At 40.7% G+C, this 16,569-nt stretch overlaps 1 protein-coding gene across 4 annotated transcripts in view; it reads right to left on the bottom strand.

The window, feature by feature from the left end:
* Positions 1–16,569, bottom strand: part of SH3GLB1 (SH3 domain containing GRB2 like, endophilin B1) — a 56,160-nt gene that overhangs the window by 8,359 nt on the left and 31,232 nt on the right. The window contains exons 3-7 of one of the 4 annotated variants that reach the window (XM_038745080.1): positions 12,112–12,240; positions 10,424–10,557; positions 6,369–6,461; positions 3,396–3,482; positions 1,653–1,676 (exon numbers count right to left, since the gene is read on the bottom strand). In XM_038745080.1, the coding sequence (XP_038601008.1) occupies positions 1,653–1,676; positions 3,396–3,482; positions 6,369–6,461; positions 10,424–10,557; positions 12,112–12,240 (467 nt within the window). The remainder of the gene's footprint in view (positions 1–1,652; positions 1,677–3,395; positions 3,483–6,368; positions 6,462–10,423; positions 10,558–12,111; positions 12,241–16,569) is intronic. The other 3 variants (XM_038745081.1, XM_038745082.1, XM_038745083.1) reach the window with 3 other exon arrangements.

The raw sequence follows: 16,569 nt of genomic DNA, 5'->3' as shown, positions 1-16,569 counted from the left end.
ATCTGTTGGGCAGCTTTTAAGAATAATGCAAGAAAGAATGAAGTGACAAGAAATTAAGATTACTGGGAAGAAAAGTTTCAATAGTATTTGTTAAGGGTTGTACAGTGTACCAAGCACTGGGAAAGAATACATAGGTAAGGATTTGTGCGTTCTAAGTCTTTACGTGGTGTAGAAGAGTTGAAGCAACATCTGTAGGTTAGCTATATGATGGCAAATGAAGTGGCATTTGGGAGATTTAAAGGGGAAATCATTCAGGGGAAGGCTCCTGGAGAGATCTGATCTCAGGTAGGCTTTGAAAAATACAGAGTTTTAGATTTGGAATGGGCAGGGACAAAGAAGGACAGATCTGTGTTTTGTAGGATATAATAATAATTACATTATTATTATTGTGGCATTTGTTAAGCACTTACTATGTGCTAGGCACTGTACCAAGTTCTGGGGTGAATACCAGTAAATCGAGTTGGACACAGTTCCTGTCCCACCCGGGGCTCACAGTCTCAATCCCCGTTTTCCGGATGAGGGAACTGAGGGAGAAGTGAAGTGACTTGCTTAAGGTCACCCAGGAGACAAATGGCAGAGTCGGGATTAGAACTCATGAACTTCTGACTCCCAGGACTGTGCTCTACCCACTAAGCAACACTGCTTCCCACTAGGCCACGTTATGGGTCTCTGTGAGAACTAAAAGAGAGCAGAGAGGTGACTGGAGAAGAAGACAGAATGGGTCTGTACAAGCCATACGCCCAGGTTGTATGCCTAAGCCTAAAGATGCCTATGACAAATGTTGCCTACTTTATGTATGAAAAAATGATTTTGAGAATCACACAGAAAAAAAGGTTTAATCAGCCCGAGGAATTAGAAAGGTCATCTCATGGGCCAAATTTGAATTCTAAAACTTATTTGGAGAGGAGACAAAAAAGATCATTCCTTTAAGGAACTAGGATACTGGCCTAGGTTTTACCCTCTCTATCTACAATGGCAGTTTTATTCACTCACTCTACCTCCTCTCCCTGACCGTGTCAATGCCATGAAAGGAGTGGAGCTGCTTCTTCCTGCCTTGCTTCTATTTCTAGGAAAGACGGAGGTACACCTGATTTATGTGACTGGATTAAATTACTGGGCTCTAGAAAGTGGCTGTATAATTGTAGGCCTCTCATTTTAACCTACCGGTGCACCCTACGAACTAGCTGCCACCCTAACATTCCCTCAGTTGGACCAGTAAAGACTGCAGCCTCCATGTTTTGCAGAGCAGTTCAGGTGCTCCCAAGGAGTCCATAAAATAGGAACAAAATTCCCACCTACATTCACTCCTTCATTCAATCATATTTTTTTTTAGCATTTACTGTGTGCAGAGCACTGTACTAAGCACTTGGGAAAGTACAATACCACATTTGAAACTGCCATAGGGAGCCAGTTTTAGTGAATCTTGTATCATATAGTAAGTAGATGACAGAAAATTCACATGCTGTGTACACTCTGCAGACACGGCTTTGAAAAAAATAATTTCAAATGAGAATGATGACAACACGGAGCATTACAAGAGTTAAGTTGTGTGTACCGGCCTAAGTCATCCCCATAATGCTTCTAGGATTGCACAAATATCACTCATTTCTAAGCACATATTTTATAATTTTGCAGTTTAGTGATTTACTTACTTTTGTCACTTCCTCTGCCCAAATCTAGCCAGCATTAAAAGTTAGAGAAAAGTCATTGAAGCACATGAAAAAGAGGTGGGAGTTAATATTCTCTCTATATAGCTCTATCAGATAAATGGAAATATTTAAATTCAGCTGTCTCTTCTCTCAGTCATATACAGAATAACCACTTTAGCAAATTAAAATTTTAGCACCTAAGTCAGTTGAGGTCTACTTTTCAATTTGCAAATGAAACTAAAAAATGTCATGCATCAAAAAGTACAAATGGACCATTTATTTCTGCAAAAATGATAAAGTTATGAGAAGAAATTCCAAAATTAAAAATGAAGTGCAGTGATAAAATATTTATAGCAAGTTTTGTATTTAAAGAATAAGCTGAAATCAAGCTAACAATCATGCTGGGAGTTGCTATCTTAAAATAATGTGAAACAGAACTGTCAACGGTAAAGAGGAAAACTTGATGGATCAATCAATAGTATTTATTGAGTGCTTACTGTGTGCAGAGCACCGTACTAAGCGCTTGGGAGATTACGCTACAGTAGAATCCACTAGGAGATGATGAATTATTCTAAACCATTAAAAACTACAGAATTGTCTGGAAAGTTTTTGACTTCACAGCGATTATGATTCACATATTAACTTGAAATGTTATATCAACAAACAGCCTAATTAAAAAGAGGCATTTAAGGACAGTGAAACAAGTAAATGTATTCTATTGCTATCTGAGCCCAATACCCCACATAACAAGGGCTTCAATAATTCAATTTTGTGAGGCAGGTAAGGGGGGGAAGAGGAAGGTGAACACAATAGCAAGCTTTGTACATTTAGAGTGTACAATTACCTTTAAAAAAATCATACTGTCTGAAGATGGATTTTAATGGAATTTAGTTGTGTCCAAGTCAAATACACTCAAATTCCCTCAGCCAAATTACCGATTACCCATTACTCCAACTGAGAACATGTTACATTTACTCATTTTGGATATCTGCATAATGTTTAGCAACTCCAATTTTGTTAGGAAAAGGCAAGGTCAAATTTGTTTTCTCAGTGTCAGTGTCAAAAATTACAACAAAATCTCATCATACCAGAATTTCATTCTGATTAAATTTTTTGCTTCAGAAAGTAGTCTGTGTTTGATTACCACCATCTTGCCTCCTCCTCCTCCTCCTCTCTACCCTCCTTCTCTCTGTCTACACATTGGCAAGCTTGGCAGATGGGTGTACCCCTTTGCCAAATAAGGAATGGAGTTAGTTCCTCTCAAAAACACACTAGCATGAATACCAGTTGGGCCCTGCCACCTTAAATTTTTCACCTCTTACTTTCTTCCATCCCCTGGGCTTAAAAAAAAATAATAGGGAAACTCTTCTGGTATAATGGGATTTAACAGATGACTGAAGCTGAGTACATTAAATGATCCTTCATTCTTTTTCCAAAATAGATAATTGTAAGTTCTAAGATATATCTTTCATCAAATGAAATGCTTTTGCCCAAAAAGGAAAAGATAGTGCATTAAAAAGTCCTTGTCTAAGCCTACTTTAAGAATGCAAGATAGTATGAATATATTTGCTATTAGTGCACATTGTTCCATTTTCTTAAGCAGCAAAGTCATACTGATAGATATATTTCTTATAATTTGATCATTTTGCTGCAATGGATGAATTTCACATTTTCAAATACAACAAATTTTGGATAGCAAGAGAAGACACTTTTCTAGAATGTAGAGTACACAATAGGCCAACAAACCTTCAGCCATTTTACATGCAGCAAGTTGAGCATGTAAAAGAAATTTACCATAATGTTATCTCCTTCTGGTTGAGGCGAATTTAGTTGCTTATGTGCATAGATAAGAGACAAAAAACGGGTTATACTAGTGAACACAGTGACCCAAATGAACTATTCTAGAAAAACACAGAACAAAATTAAAGAGATGATCATGAAATGTCCCTACTTTTAAAATATTGGCTCTAATAACCAGTGTCTTTCCCCTTGGTCTCCAAGTGGTGGTGATTAGTCATACAGTTACCCGTTCTAGAAAAGTACACTGAGGAAGTTTATTTGTAGTTTCTGAATAAGATTTTAAAAGGAGATTTGTAAGGAAATGGATTAAAAAGTCCATTTCAAAGTTGGAAATATTTAGAAGAAACTGTTCCACTTTACGAATCTCCTTCTTCTGCTTTCCCTAGACAATTCGATAGAAATATTTTACTTTCAATCATTTCCTTTAGCATCTCTAGTCTACCCTTAAAATTTATACTTAAACCCATGAAACGATTTCACTCATAAGGAATGATTTATTCTAATTATGTATTTACATGTACATTTCTCTCTTGATTATTATGTTTAAAAGGACTCATTACAGAATCACTTACAGGTTCACTAAGTGCCTAGTTTAGTGCTTTGCACACAGCAGGCCTCAAAAACTACTAATTATATGTAAAGATAATGGTGGTAGAGGAGGGCTGATTTTGAAAATCCAACCCAAGCAATACTCAAGGCACAGAGTTTCAATTTGTAGATAATGTGCAAAGGCCTATCTGGGCAGGAGAATGTGTAATCTTCATTCCACATGAGGGAAAAAAAAAAGTCTATAGCTATCACCTGGCATTCAGAAGTAATTGAGAATATAAGTTGTTTTCTAAAGCAAAACTTGGAAGCAACATTTCTACTGAAGGAATAATAACAATAAAAAGACACCAAAAAAACCACAAAACATTTTTCCGCCATTTCCTCTAATCAGGAGGGTCCAAAAACAGTATTTTCCATTTCCAAGTAAAAGAGACCTGTAAAATTTTAGTCCTATTTATTTGCATGCTTTTGTCTAATGTAGCAATTTTATTAGGTTATGTACTGTTTTTCAATGTTTACTTTTTTGCATGAGAAATTTACCCCTTTCCTTTATTTAATTATCCCCTTAGGTTATGTTCACTTTCTACTCTCCTTCCATGATTACTAAATTCTGAGCTGTTGAATGAAAGTCACTGAAAGATATAAAATTTAATTACTTATCCAAAGTCAGGTAAGTGTGAGGGGGAAAGTAATGCTTTAAAGTTTATTATAAAAGAAATACATGGCAAGAATTTTAGCAGTACCAATGAACCTGTGCTATGGAGCTACACTGGAGAAAAAAATAGATCCAGAGTGAGAAGTATGTTTTTAAAATCCCAAAGAACTTTCATTGAGCAGAACTTCTGAAATGACATTAAATGATGTTTCTCATTGCTACAATCTCTTAAAAACCCCTGGTCATCTTGCTGTTTAATATTCATAGTGATCATATCCTCCCTCAAAACATCCTCAAAAATTAGGTTCAAAATCATCATTGATGGTATTTATTTTACACCTACTGTATAAAGAGCACTGTACTGAGCACTAAGAGTACAATATAACAGAATTGGTATGTATGTTCCTTGGCCACGATGAGCTAAAGCATTATTTATCTCAAGTCAAGCAAATCTAACCTCACTTTTCCTATTTAATTTAAGAGATAGAAGATTAACAAAAGCCTGATAGCCGTGACATTTGGTTCGAGGAGTGCAAGACCGATATCAGGAACTGTATTAGTTTTAAAATGATTGGTTGCTTGGAATTGATAAGGGTATCAAAGTTATCACTGCATATACATTTCAAAGTTCTCAATAAGTTCAGGATGGAAATGTCATCCCCTGCTGCTCTGTTTTAGAATATCCAAGGAGAAGGACGTTTCCCTCATGGGTCGTCGTTTCGCCAGGTCTCCTTTCCCTAAATATGCGAGATAGAAAACCCAATTCTTTGGCCCTGCACGAGTGATAGGGGAGGATAAGTATGAAATGAAATCAATCGATGTATTTATTAAATGCTTACTGTGTGTGGAGCACTGAACTAAGCCCAAGGGAGAGTACAATACAACAGGGTTGGCTGACATGGTCACAAAGAACAAACAATGCAGGCCTTTGTGTTCTGTATGGCAGAGGGGATGAATGATGTGATACAGTCACAAGTCAAATTTCTTCCAACACCTTTTCCTTCTTCTGCTTTTTCCAAGTGAAAAGAATCCAGAAAACCACAATACCTACAAAGTCAATAACCTAGAACGTTGACTGAAATCAGGAGATATGAATTCTATTCAAAGTCCCACAATTTACTGGTGACTTGGGGAAGTTCATTTATCCTCTCTTGCCTTAGTTTCTCCAATGAAAGTTAGATTATCTGCCAGAAAAGCAGGAAAACTCCTAAAAAGTACATAAGGAAGCAGTGTGGCCTAGAGGAAAGAGTATAGGGCCTCATAGTCAGGAGACCTGGGATTTAATCCTGGCTCTGCCACTTTTTTCTCTTTTTTAAAATGGTACTTGTCAAGCACTAACTTAAGTGCTCTGCTCTCACTATATGAGAGGCAGCATGACCTACTGGAAAGAACATGGGGCTGGGAGTCAGAGTCAGTCAGTCTGGGAAAGTACAATATAACAGAGTTGGTATAGGCATTCGCTGCCCACAATGAGGTTCTAAAGTTTAAGGTGTGGAGCAATTATCTTAAATAGTCCTATGGATGGGACAAAGCCCTAAATGAAAGTTATTAAGTGTTTTCAATAACCTGACTTTGAATATATGCATATTCAACCACCCCAATCAACTTCATCCGAAAATTAAACTTAATATTTGGTGCACGTTACATAATTTCATTAAAAGTATTTTATAGCATTAAATATTCATCAAAAAATTTGCATTTCAAACACTACTTACTGACGCTCTAGCTTCTGCGGCTTTTGCCTTTTTCACTCTGGTTTTTGCAGCATCCAAGTCCAGTCTTTTGTTCTGCAATAATTTTCTTTCTTTCTGCAAAACAGAGGAAAAATACCTTTTCTCAAGAGTAATACGAAAAAAGAAACTTCAAAGTTTACCCTGCAAAACACTGCGGCAACTGAAACAGTTGTCAAATATTAAACTTGCAGGATTAAATGCTAAGTCCACATTTTTAACAATTCCAGCTATCTGATATTCTAAACACCCATTCTAAACTTCATCGATTACTTTGACAATGAAAGACACTTACTTAGATCTAAATATTAAATAAGCCATTCCTTCAGAAGAGTAGCCACTCTCGGTTTCATCTCACTTAAATATACTATTTAAGAAGTGCGCAATTCTGCAGCTTCACAGGGGATCTTTTAAATCAGACTAATAGAAACGGAAAAACTTCCCAAACTGGATTGTTTGAGTATTCTTGAAATTAATCGTAGTACTATATTCCAATGCATGGAGCTCAACTTACTATATCGCTGTTAATTATGTACAAAGTTTTTGGTTTTTTTTTTAATAGGAAGGCACTAGTTTGTTTTATTTTGGTAAGGTTAACGATAACCCCCCTCCTTGAAGCCTATGGATTCCCATTAAGATGAGAAATGACATCTTTGTGTCAGGCCACTGCATGGGTTCGCCTAGTTCTCTTAGAATGCTAGGACTATGTTCTTGCAGAACTCTGCACTAAGTAAAACCTCTCACTTTGTGGTTGTCAATAGATCAATCAATCGCATTTATTGAGCGTTTACTGTGTGCAGAGCACTGTACTAAGTGCTTGGGAAGTACAAGTTGGCAACATATAGAGACAGTCCCTACCCAACAGTGGGCTCACAGTCTAAAAGGGGGAGACAGAGAACAAAACCATACTAACAAAATAAAATAGAATAGATATGTACAAGCAAAATAGAGTAATAAATGTGTACAAACCTGTATACATATATACAGGTGCTGTGGGGAAGGGAAGGAGGTAAAATGGGGGGGATGGAGAGGGGGACGAGGGGGAGAGGACCCCGTGCAACTAACTTTTTCCGCTGATACCACGGCATACCATACCCAGACAGGTTCACGGTGTCAGCAGGATGTTCCCTAATTCTGCAGTCATCGTTGTCTAGCCAAAATGTGCATTTTAAACACATTTTTAACACATTTTAAACTGAGTACATGTGGGGTAGGAGATTCTTTCACAGTCCCTTAAACTAGTCACCTCCTGCAAGAGGCCTTCTGTGATTAACCCCTACTTTACTGGTCATGTCATCTCACTGGCCAAGTATATTTAATGGCTTTGTTTTTATCATTTTTATCTTTGACCATACTTTCTTATCTGATATTTATTTGGTCATTTGCTCTCTTGTCTCTCATTCAATTGTAAGCAACTAGAGAGCGGGGATGGTGAATTTTACTTCAAAAAGCAGGCTCCCAAGAACACAGTTCCTTAATAATTGTTATTCATAATGATGGCAAAGAGGTCGTTGCCTTTTTGGAAAAAAAACCCAGCGCCCTCCTACAACCCCAAGCCTAATGTTTAGAAACACCCTGACCTCTCTGACTTTTTCCCTCTAGAAATCTACTCACCAACGAATTGATCCCTTACTGACCCTATTAATGATGGCATTTGTTAAGCATTTACTATGTGCCAAGCACTGTTCTAAGTGCTGGACAGATAGAAGATAATCATATTATCCCACTTGGGGCTCACAGTCTTAATCCCCATTTTACACATGAGGTAACTGAGGCCTACAGAATTTAAGTGACTTGCCCAAGGTCGCACAGCTGACAAGTGGTGGAGCTGGAATTAGAACCCATGACCTATGACTCCCAAGCCTATGATCTTTCCACTAAACCATGCTGCTTCTCTCTATTGGAAAGCAGTGTGGCCTAGTAGTTAGAGCACAAGCCTGGGAGTCAGAAGGACTTGGGTTCTAATCTCAGCTCCGCCACTTGTCTGTTGTGTGAACTTGGACAAGTCACTTCACGTCTCTGTGCCTCAGGTATCTCATCTGTAAAATGGGGATTAAGCCTGTGAGCCCCATGAGGGATAAGGACTATGTCCAATCTGATTACTTGTATCTACCCCAGCACTTAGAACAGTGCCTGGTACATAGGAAGTGCCCAACAAGTCCCATTTAAAAAACAAAACAAAAACAGAATTTTCTGCCTATGCAAAATAGCATTTCCTTCTATTTTGAATTTATCTTCAAACTTCAGTGGGTAGCCTCATTTCAGAATTGAATGAGTTGGTGAACAATAATTCTGGGTTTGCTATGTCCTGTCCTTTAAAGTCTGCAAAAGCATAATCTTGTCTTGTCTCAGGATTCCTCTTTCCAGACTGAACAGGCCTAATCCTTTTGGTCTGTCCTCATAAGAAAATTTCTCTTTTGAAAACTTCTAGGAGATAGGATAGGATATGAACATATCTGTGCAGCAGTATTACCAGTTGGCCTACGAAATCCTTTTGTCTACTAACAAATCTGAGGCTAAATTCACTTGACTAGAGGTAAATTAAAAGTTAGTCCAAGTTTTTAGGGACAAGGTACATCTTTGAAAATAGGTATTAAAAACAGACTAAACAAAATGCCAACTATTATCTACTGGAGTCCGAACACAAGAAGTATGGATAAAGTTTCAGGAAAATATAAAGCTCAAAAGATTTGGGTTAGGAAGGCATGTTTGGGTGAGGACTTTACAGCGTGAAGGTTCGGCGGCAAACACGAGGTCAGTGGAAGAAGAAAAGAGATCTTTTTTCCTAAAATGTAAGGGATTTAATTTCGCTCACATGGCTTCAACTATCACCTCTATGCTGATGACACCCAAATCTACATCTCCAGTCCCGGTCTCTCTCCCTCTCTCCAGTCTCGCATTTCCTCCTGCCTTCAAGACATCTCTACTTGGATGTCCTCCCGCCACCTCAAACTTCATATGGCTAAAACTGAACTTATCTTCCCACCCAAACCCTGTCCTCCTGCTCACTTTCCTATCACTGTTGCCAGCACCATCATCCTTCCTGTCTCACAAGCCCATAACCTTGGCATTATCCTTGCTCCTCTCTCTTGTTCCACCCACATATTCAGGCCATTATTAAATCCTGTCAGTTCTACCTTCACAACATAGCCAAAATCTGCCCTTTCCTCTCTGTCCAAACTCCTACCATTTTAAATGCAAGCACTTTCCCTATCCCGCCTTGATTATTGTATCAGCTTCCTTGCTGACCTCCCTGCCTTCTGTCTCTCCCCACTCTAGTCCATACTCCAATCCTCTGCCCAAATCATTTTCCTTCAAAAACGTTTAGGCCGTGCTTTCCCACTCCTCAAGAAATTCCAGTGGTTGCCCATCCTCCTCCGCATCAAATAAAAATGCCTCACCATTGGCTTTTAAGCACTTAATCACCTTGCCCCCTTCTACTTTATCTCGCTATGCTCCTACTACAACCCAGCCCACGCCCTTTCTTCCTCTACAGCTAACCTTCTCACTGTGCTTCCATCTTGTCTATCTCGCCGCCAACCTCTCACCCACATCCCACCTCTGGCCTGGAATGCCCTCCCTCCTCATATCAGGAAGATAACTACTCTCCCCAACTTCAAAACCTTACTGAAGGCACATCTCCTCTTCTCCCACTCCCTTCTGCGCCACTCTTACTTGCTCCTTCATTAAACCTCCCTCCCATCCCCACTGCACACAAATATCTATTTGCATATATATCTATCATTTATTTATTATTTATCTATATTTTTATATTAATTTGTCTCCCCTTCTATACTGTGAGCTTGTTGTGGGCAGGAATGTGTCTGTTATATTGTACACTCCCATGCACATAGTACAGTGCTTTGTATGATTGAATGAATGAATGGACTGCACAATTCTGAGGTTGCAAAGGGGTGGTGGCACTTTTCAAATCTGCCATTAAAAAGAAGGATCCAAGCAGATTCTAACATTTACCACTCTGTGGACTTTTAGATACTAACTATTCTATTTATTAGGAAAGGAAAATTTTCCAAACTCACAGCAATTGTCTTATAATCGCCTTCTATAAAATTTCGTAAGGGGTTGAGAAAGTTTATTGCAGACGTTTGAATAAGTTCTCTGTCTGCTGTTCCAATTCGTCTCTGAGTTTCGCCACATTTAATCAGGGCATTACCTGAAAGAAAAAGAGATTGTTTTATTACCTTCTGGGAAAATTGGAAGTTTATACCATAAAAGAATAAATGAGCAATTTGGCCTGTTTAAAGTTAAACATGCATTTAGTTCAACATTGAGTGAATATGAAAAATATCCACAGCCAGTGCTGTTTTACCAAAATTGTAGTAGTAAAGTTTCTAAAGATCTAAAATAAAGGGCTAATCCTTAGGTTTACATTAGGTGAACACATATCTAAAATAGTGAACACTGCATTTTTAACCTCCCTTTTTTTAAAAGATTTTACATTGAAGAATATTTCTAAATGCTTCCTGAAAATAAAGGCTAAAGGGTAACGGCTAAAATTACAGATTAAAGAAAAATTAGATTGAGATATGACGAAGTCTCCCTCCGGACCGACGGATGAACCTTTGACCTAAGACTTCGGGATCGAAAGCTGCATGGAGGAATTGACTGCAGTGCTAGTGACTTGCAAAGGAGATAATTCACATTATCTCACTGCTGCCGGTCATGGTCCTATATGTAGCCTGTAAGCTCCTTGTTGGCAAGGATTGTGTCTACCAACTCTATTGTACTGTATTTTCCCCAAGCACTTAGGAAAGTACTCTGCACACAGTAAGCGCTCAATAAATTGGATTGATTGATGTTCCCCCTGAGGAAGTGGGGGTGATAAGTGATTAGACGGCAGATGTTCAACACACTGAGAAATACACTCAGCTTCACCCTCATCAGGTTTCCTGATTTCGAGAGAAGTGCTCTTTCTAGAGGACCAAAATGGGAGAACTTAAAAAAAGTTGCCGAAAGAAGGCCAAGTCACGTTTGAATTTAGATTCATTCATTCAATCATATTTATTGAGCGCTTACTGTGTGCAGAGCACTGTACTAAGTGCTTGGGAAGTACAAGTTGGCAACATATAGAGATGGTCCTTACCCAACAGTGGGCTCACAATCTAGGTCTGGTTGGTGTCAGCTTACCTTCTGTATAATGATGATGATGATGGTATTTGTTAAGCGTTAATAAAGTTCTTGTAATACCATCTGGACACACTTCTAGGCTTCTTGGTAATAATAAACTCTTGGAAGATTTGCCTGCTTGTAATCCTCCCTCACAGCAGACACTGAGTCTGAGCTGCTTTTATTGTATCGATCTCAGGGCTCGGCCCATACTATGTGTTTAACGAATGTCTTTTTTTAAATTCCACAAATAATCTCAGAGAATGGACTGTCTGGACTGTATAATCAGCTGTGAGGTCCTAATACATTTCACAAGCCCAATGTACACTCTTAGATTAAGAGTTAATCTTCTGACTGTACAGTAAGCCTATTTGCATTTCATGAACATGTGCCTACGTTTCTCATAAACAGGGCAATTTCAGGACTACTTGCTTCTCACTCCATCTAAAAATTTCAAAAAATTAACTTAAAATTTTGAGGCTAACTACTAGGAAAATAATAAAAAAAGGACATAAGCAAGTTACATATAACTCTATGAAAAGAATCTCTACAGCTATTTTAAAGGAAGATTTCTTACCATATCTTCTTAGCTGTGACTTACCATAAGCTGTTCCAGGACCAAAGTCATTCCCCGCGTCAATCATATACTGCCCTAAAAGTTCTGGGTTGTTGGTACGACTTGGTACTTTTCTATCCAACTTCTCATACACGAACTCTTCAATTCTAGCATCTGCAATAAAATTTAAAATTGACTGGATTCAAAGTGTTACTTTAAGCAAAAAAAAGGGCAAGTATTTTTCCCCAAAATGGTTGTTGTTGCCCTTTAACATTTTTTCCAATTTCAATATAGTATGCATACATATGTACCAACTCTGGAAGCAGGGGAAGCAACATATGTACCACGGGAAGCAGCGTGGCTCAGTGGAAAGATCCCGGGCTTGGGAGCCAGAAGTCTTGAGTTCTAATCCCGGCTCTGCCACTTGTCAGCTGTGTGACTTTGGGCAAGCCACTTCACTTCTCTGTGCCTCAGTTCCCTCATCTGTAAAATGGGGATTAAGACTGTGAGCCCACGTGGGACAACCTGATCACCTTGTATCCCCCCCAGTGCTCAGAACAGTGCTTTACACATAGTAAGCGCTTAACAAATAACATCATTATTATACATGTTTACACAAGATAAAATGCCATTCCTAGAAAAAGATTGAGAGAGAGAAAAATAATTGAATTTAAGGTAGTCTACATTTTTAGGCCCCAAAAGGCTTGTTTTTGGAGGTTGGGCTATCTCCTCTGGAGTAAAGGGTGAAAGTCTTCCCCTGAACTAATCAAGGTCAATGGGTTTGTGCCCTCATTCCCTAAGGTCGCTGCACCTTCCAGCCAAGGGGCAGGGAACATATCTACCAACTCTGTTATATTTTACTGTCCCAATCGCTCAGTACATTGCCCTGCACACAGTACGTGCTCACTTAACTTCTCTGTGTCTCAGTTACCTCATCTGTAAAATGAAGAATAAGACTGTTAGCCCTATGAGGGACATCTGATTACCTTGTATCTACCCCAGTGCTCAGTGCTTGGCACATAGTAAGCTCTTAACAAATACCATCATTATAGAGAAGCAGCATGGCTTAGAGACAAGAGCACAGGCTTGGGAATCAAAGGTCGTGGTTTCTAATCCTGCCTCCACCACTTGTCTGCTGTGTGACCTTGGGCAAGTCACTTGGCTCTCTGTGCCTCAGTTACCTCATCTGTAAAATGGGGATTGAGACTGTGATAATAATAATAATAATGATAATAATGAGGGCATTTGTTAAGCGCTTACTATGTGCAAAGCACTGTTCTAAGCGCTGGGGGGGGAATACAAGGTGATCAGGTTGTCCCACGTGGGGCTCACCCTGTATCTACCTCAGTGCTTAGAACAGTGCTTGGCACATAGTAAGCGCTTAACCTATACCATCATTATTATTATTATTATTATTGTTAACAATAATAATAGTAAAAACCACTGATGATGATGAGGACAACAAAAGGAGGCTCTGGAGCATTATGGAGGGGTGGGAGAGTCTCGGATTCTTGCTCCCTCACCTGTCTACCAACACTGTTATACTGTAGTCTCCCAAGCACTTAGTACAGTACACTGCACACAGTAAGCGCTCAATAAATACCATCTATTGATTACTGCCGCCTCAGGTAGGGGCAGGTTAGAGCCCCACTAAATGGATGCGGGAGAGGCTGCTTCGGAGCAGCAGAGTGTGAGGGACGGTAGAAGAGAAGCAGTGTGGTCTAATGGATAGAGCACGGTCCTGGGAGTCAGAAGGACCTGGATTCTAATCGTGGCTCTGCCACTTGTCTGTTGGGTGACCTTGGGCAAGTCATTCGACTCTTCTCTGGGCCTCAGTTACCACATCTGTAAAATGGGGATTAAAACTGTGAGCCCCATGTGGGTCAGGGACTGTGTCCAACCTCATTATCTTGTAGCTACCCCAGAGAGAGAGTGAGAGAGAGAGAGAGGGGGAGAGAGGAGAGACATATTCATTCATTCATTCAATCATATTTATTGCGCGCTTACTGTGTGCAGAGCACTGGACTAAGCACTTGGGAAGCACAAGTTGGCAATATGTAGAGACGGTCCCTACCCGACAACGGGCTCACAGTCTAGAAGGGGAAGAAACGCAACAAAACATGTGGACAGGTGTCAAGTCGTCAGAACAAATAGAATTAAAGCTAAATGCACATCAGAGAAGCAGCATGGCTCAGTGGAAAGAGCACAGGCGTTGGAGTCAGAGGTCATGGGTTCAAATCCCATCTCTGCCAACTGTCAGCTGGGTGACTTTGGGCAAGTCACTTAACCTCTCTGGGCCTCAGTTACCTCATCTGTAAAATGGGGATTAAGACTGTGAGCCCCACGTGGGACAACCTGATCACCCTGTAACCTCCCCAGCGCTTAGAACAGTGCTTTGCACATAGTAAGCACTTAACAAATGCCATTATTATTATTATCCTTAACAAAACAAATAGAATAGTAAATATGTACAAGTAAAATAGAGTAATAAATATGTACAAACATATATACAGGGTCTGTGGGGAGGGGAAGGAGGTAGGGCAGGGGGGATGGGGAGGAGAAGAGGAAAAAGGGTACTCAGTCTGGGGTATATGAAGACAAATGAAGACTGCAAGTTCTGCTCTTTAAACCTTTCTTATCCACCTTCTTGGGAGGACACTGCCATCACCTTCCTGCAGGATCTGGCCAACTGGGAACCCCACCCCTCAAGAAGAATGGGACTCCGCCATGGCACAGCAACGAATTGGGGGTGATGGGGGGAAAGGAGTATGAACTGCAACTGCTCTTGTGTGCTGGCAGCTCTCTGCAGTGACACACCCTGAGAGGGTCCCTAGGGCGTGGACACTGGAGCTCTCGGGAAGGTGGCAGAGAGGGGGCCATCCACGATGAGTAGTGGGGGGAGGCAAGGGGGGGCAATCAATCAATCGTATTTATTGAGCGCTTACTGTGTGCAGAGCACAGTACTAAGCGCTTGGGAAGTACAAATTGGCAACATATAGAGACAGTCCCTACCCAACAGTGGGCTCACAGTCTAAAAGGGGGAGACAAAACCAAACATACTAACAAAATAAAATAAATAGAATAGATACGTACAAGCAAAATAAATAGAGTAATAAATATGTACAAACATATATACATATATACAGGTGCTGTGGGGAAGGGAAGGAGGTAAGATGGGGGGGATGGAGAGGGGGGCGAGGTGGGGAGGAAGGAAGGGGCTCAGTTGGGAAGGCCACCTGGAGGAGGTGAGCTCTCAGTAGGGCCTTGAAGGGAGGAAGAGAGCTAGCTTGGCGGATGGGCAGAGGGAGGGCATTCAGGCCCGGGGGATGACGTGGGCTGGGGGTCGATGGCGGGACAGGCGAGAACGAGGTACGGTGAGGAGATTAGCAGCAGAGGAGCGTCGGGTGCGGGCTGGGCTGGAGAAGGAGAGAAGGGAGGTGAGGTAGGAGGGGGTGAGGTGATGGACAGCCTTGAAGTCCAGGGTGAGGAGTTTCTGCCTGATGCGCACCCTTCACCCTCTCCCCCTGCTAGCCTCTTCTGACCTCAAACACGCACATGTCTCCCTCATACTTGAAAAGCTCTCTAGATCCCACAGCTCCCTCAGGCTCTCACCCCAGCTCCCCTGTTCCCATTCCGAGTAAAGCTCCTGGAACAGATTGTTTACACCTGCTACTTTCACATCTTTTCTACCAACTCTCTTCTCTTCCACTCCAAATCAGGTTGTTGACACCCTTCACTCCACTGAGATTCTACCTCTCAAAGTGATTGACGACATAACCAAATCCAAAGGGCTCTCCTCTCTTCTAATTCTCCTTAACCTCTTGACCTTTAGCCCTGTGTATCACGCCAACTTCCTTGAAACACTCTGGACCTCTGTTTTGCCCCCCTGGTTCTCCAACCTCTCTCACTGCCTCTTTTCAGGGGTTTGCTGACTTCTCTTTCACTAAGCGGCATGGCTTAGTGGCTGGAGTATGGGCTTGGGAGTCAAAAGAACCTGGGTTCTAATCCTAACTCTGCCACATGTCTGCTGTGTGACCTTGGGGAAGTCACTTCACTTTTCTGGGTCTCAGTTACCTCAGCTGTAAAATAGGGATTAAGACTGTGTGTCTCATGTGGGACAGGGATTGTGTCCAACCTGATTAACTTGAATTTTATGTCTTTGTTGCTGAATTGTACTTTCCAAGCGCACAGTACAGTGTTCTGCACACAGTAAGCACTCAATAAATACGACTGAATGAGTTGAATATTCCCACAGGCTCCACAAATTTGTCTACAACCTAATTACTCATCTTCCCTTTCCTATCTCAGCAAACAACACCATCATTTCTGTTCCAGAAGCCCACAATCTTGGCATCAACCTTGGCTCTTTGCTCCTTCAACTCTCATATCCAATCTACTGTCATATCCTGCCGGTTCTTCCGACAAAACATCTCACGGATTTCCCCACCACTCCCTTTCCTCTCCACCCAGACATTTACCACTTTGGTATAGCTTTCTCTGATC

Source organism: Tachyglossus aculeatus, chromosome 4 (assembly GCF_015852505.1).
Source record: "Tachyglossus aculeatus isolate mTacAcu1 chromosome 4, mTacAcu1.pri, whole genome shotgun sequence".
Taxonomy (NCBI): Eukaryota; Metazoa; Chordata; class Mammalia; order Monotremata; family Tachyglossidae; genus Tachyglossus; species Tachyglossus aculeatus.
The sequence above is the reverse complement of the archived record's forward strand: the minus strand, read 5'-3'. Positions and strand labels throughout refer to the sequence as shown.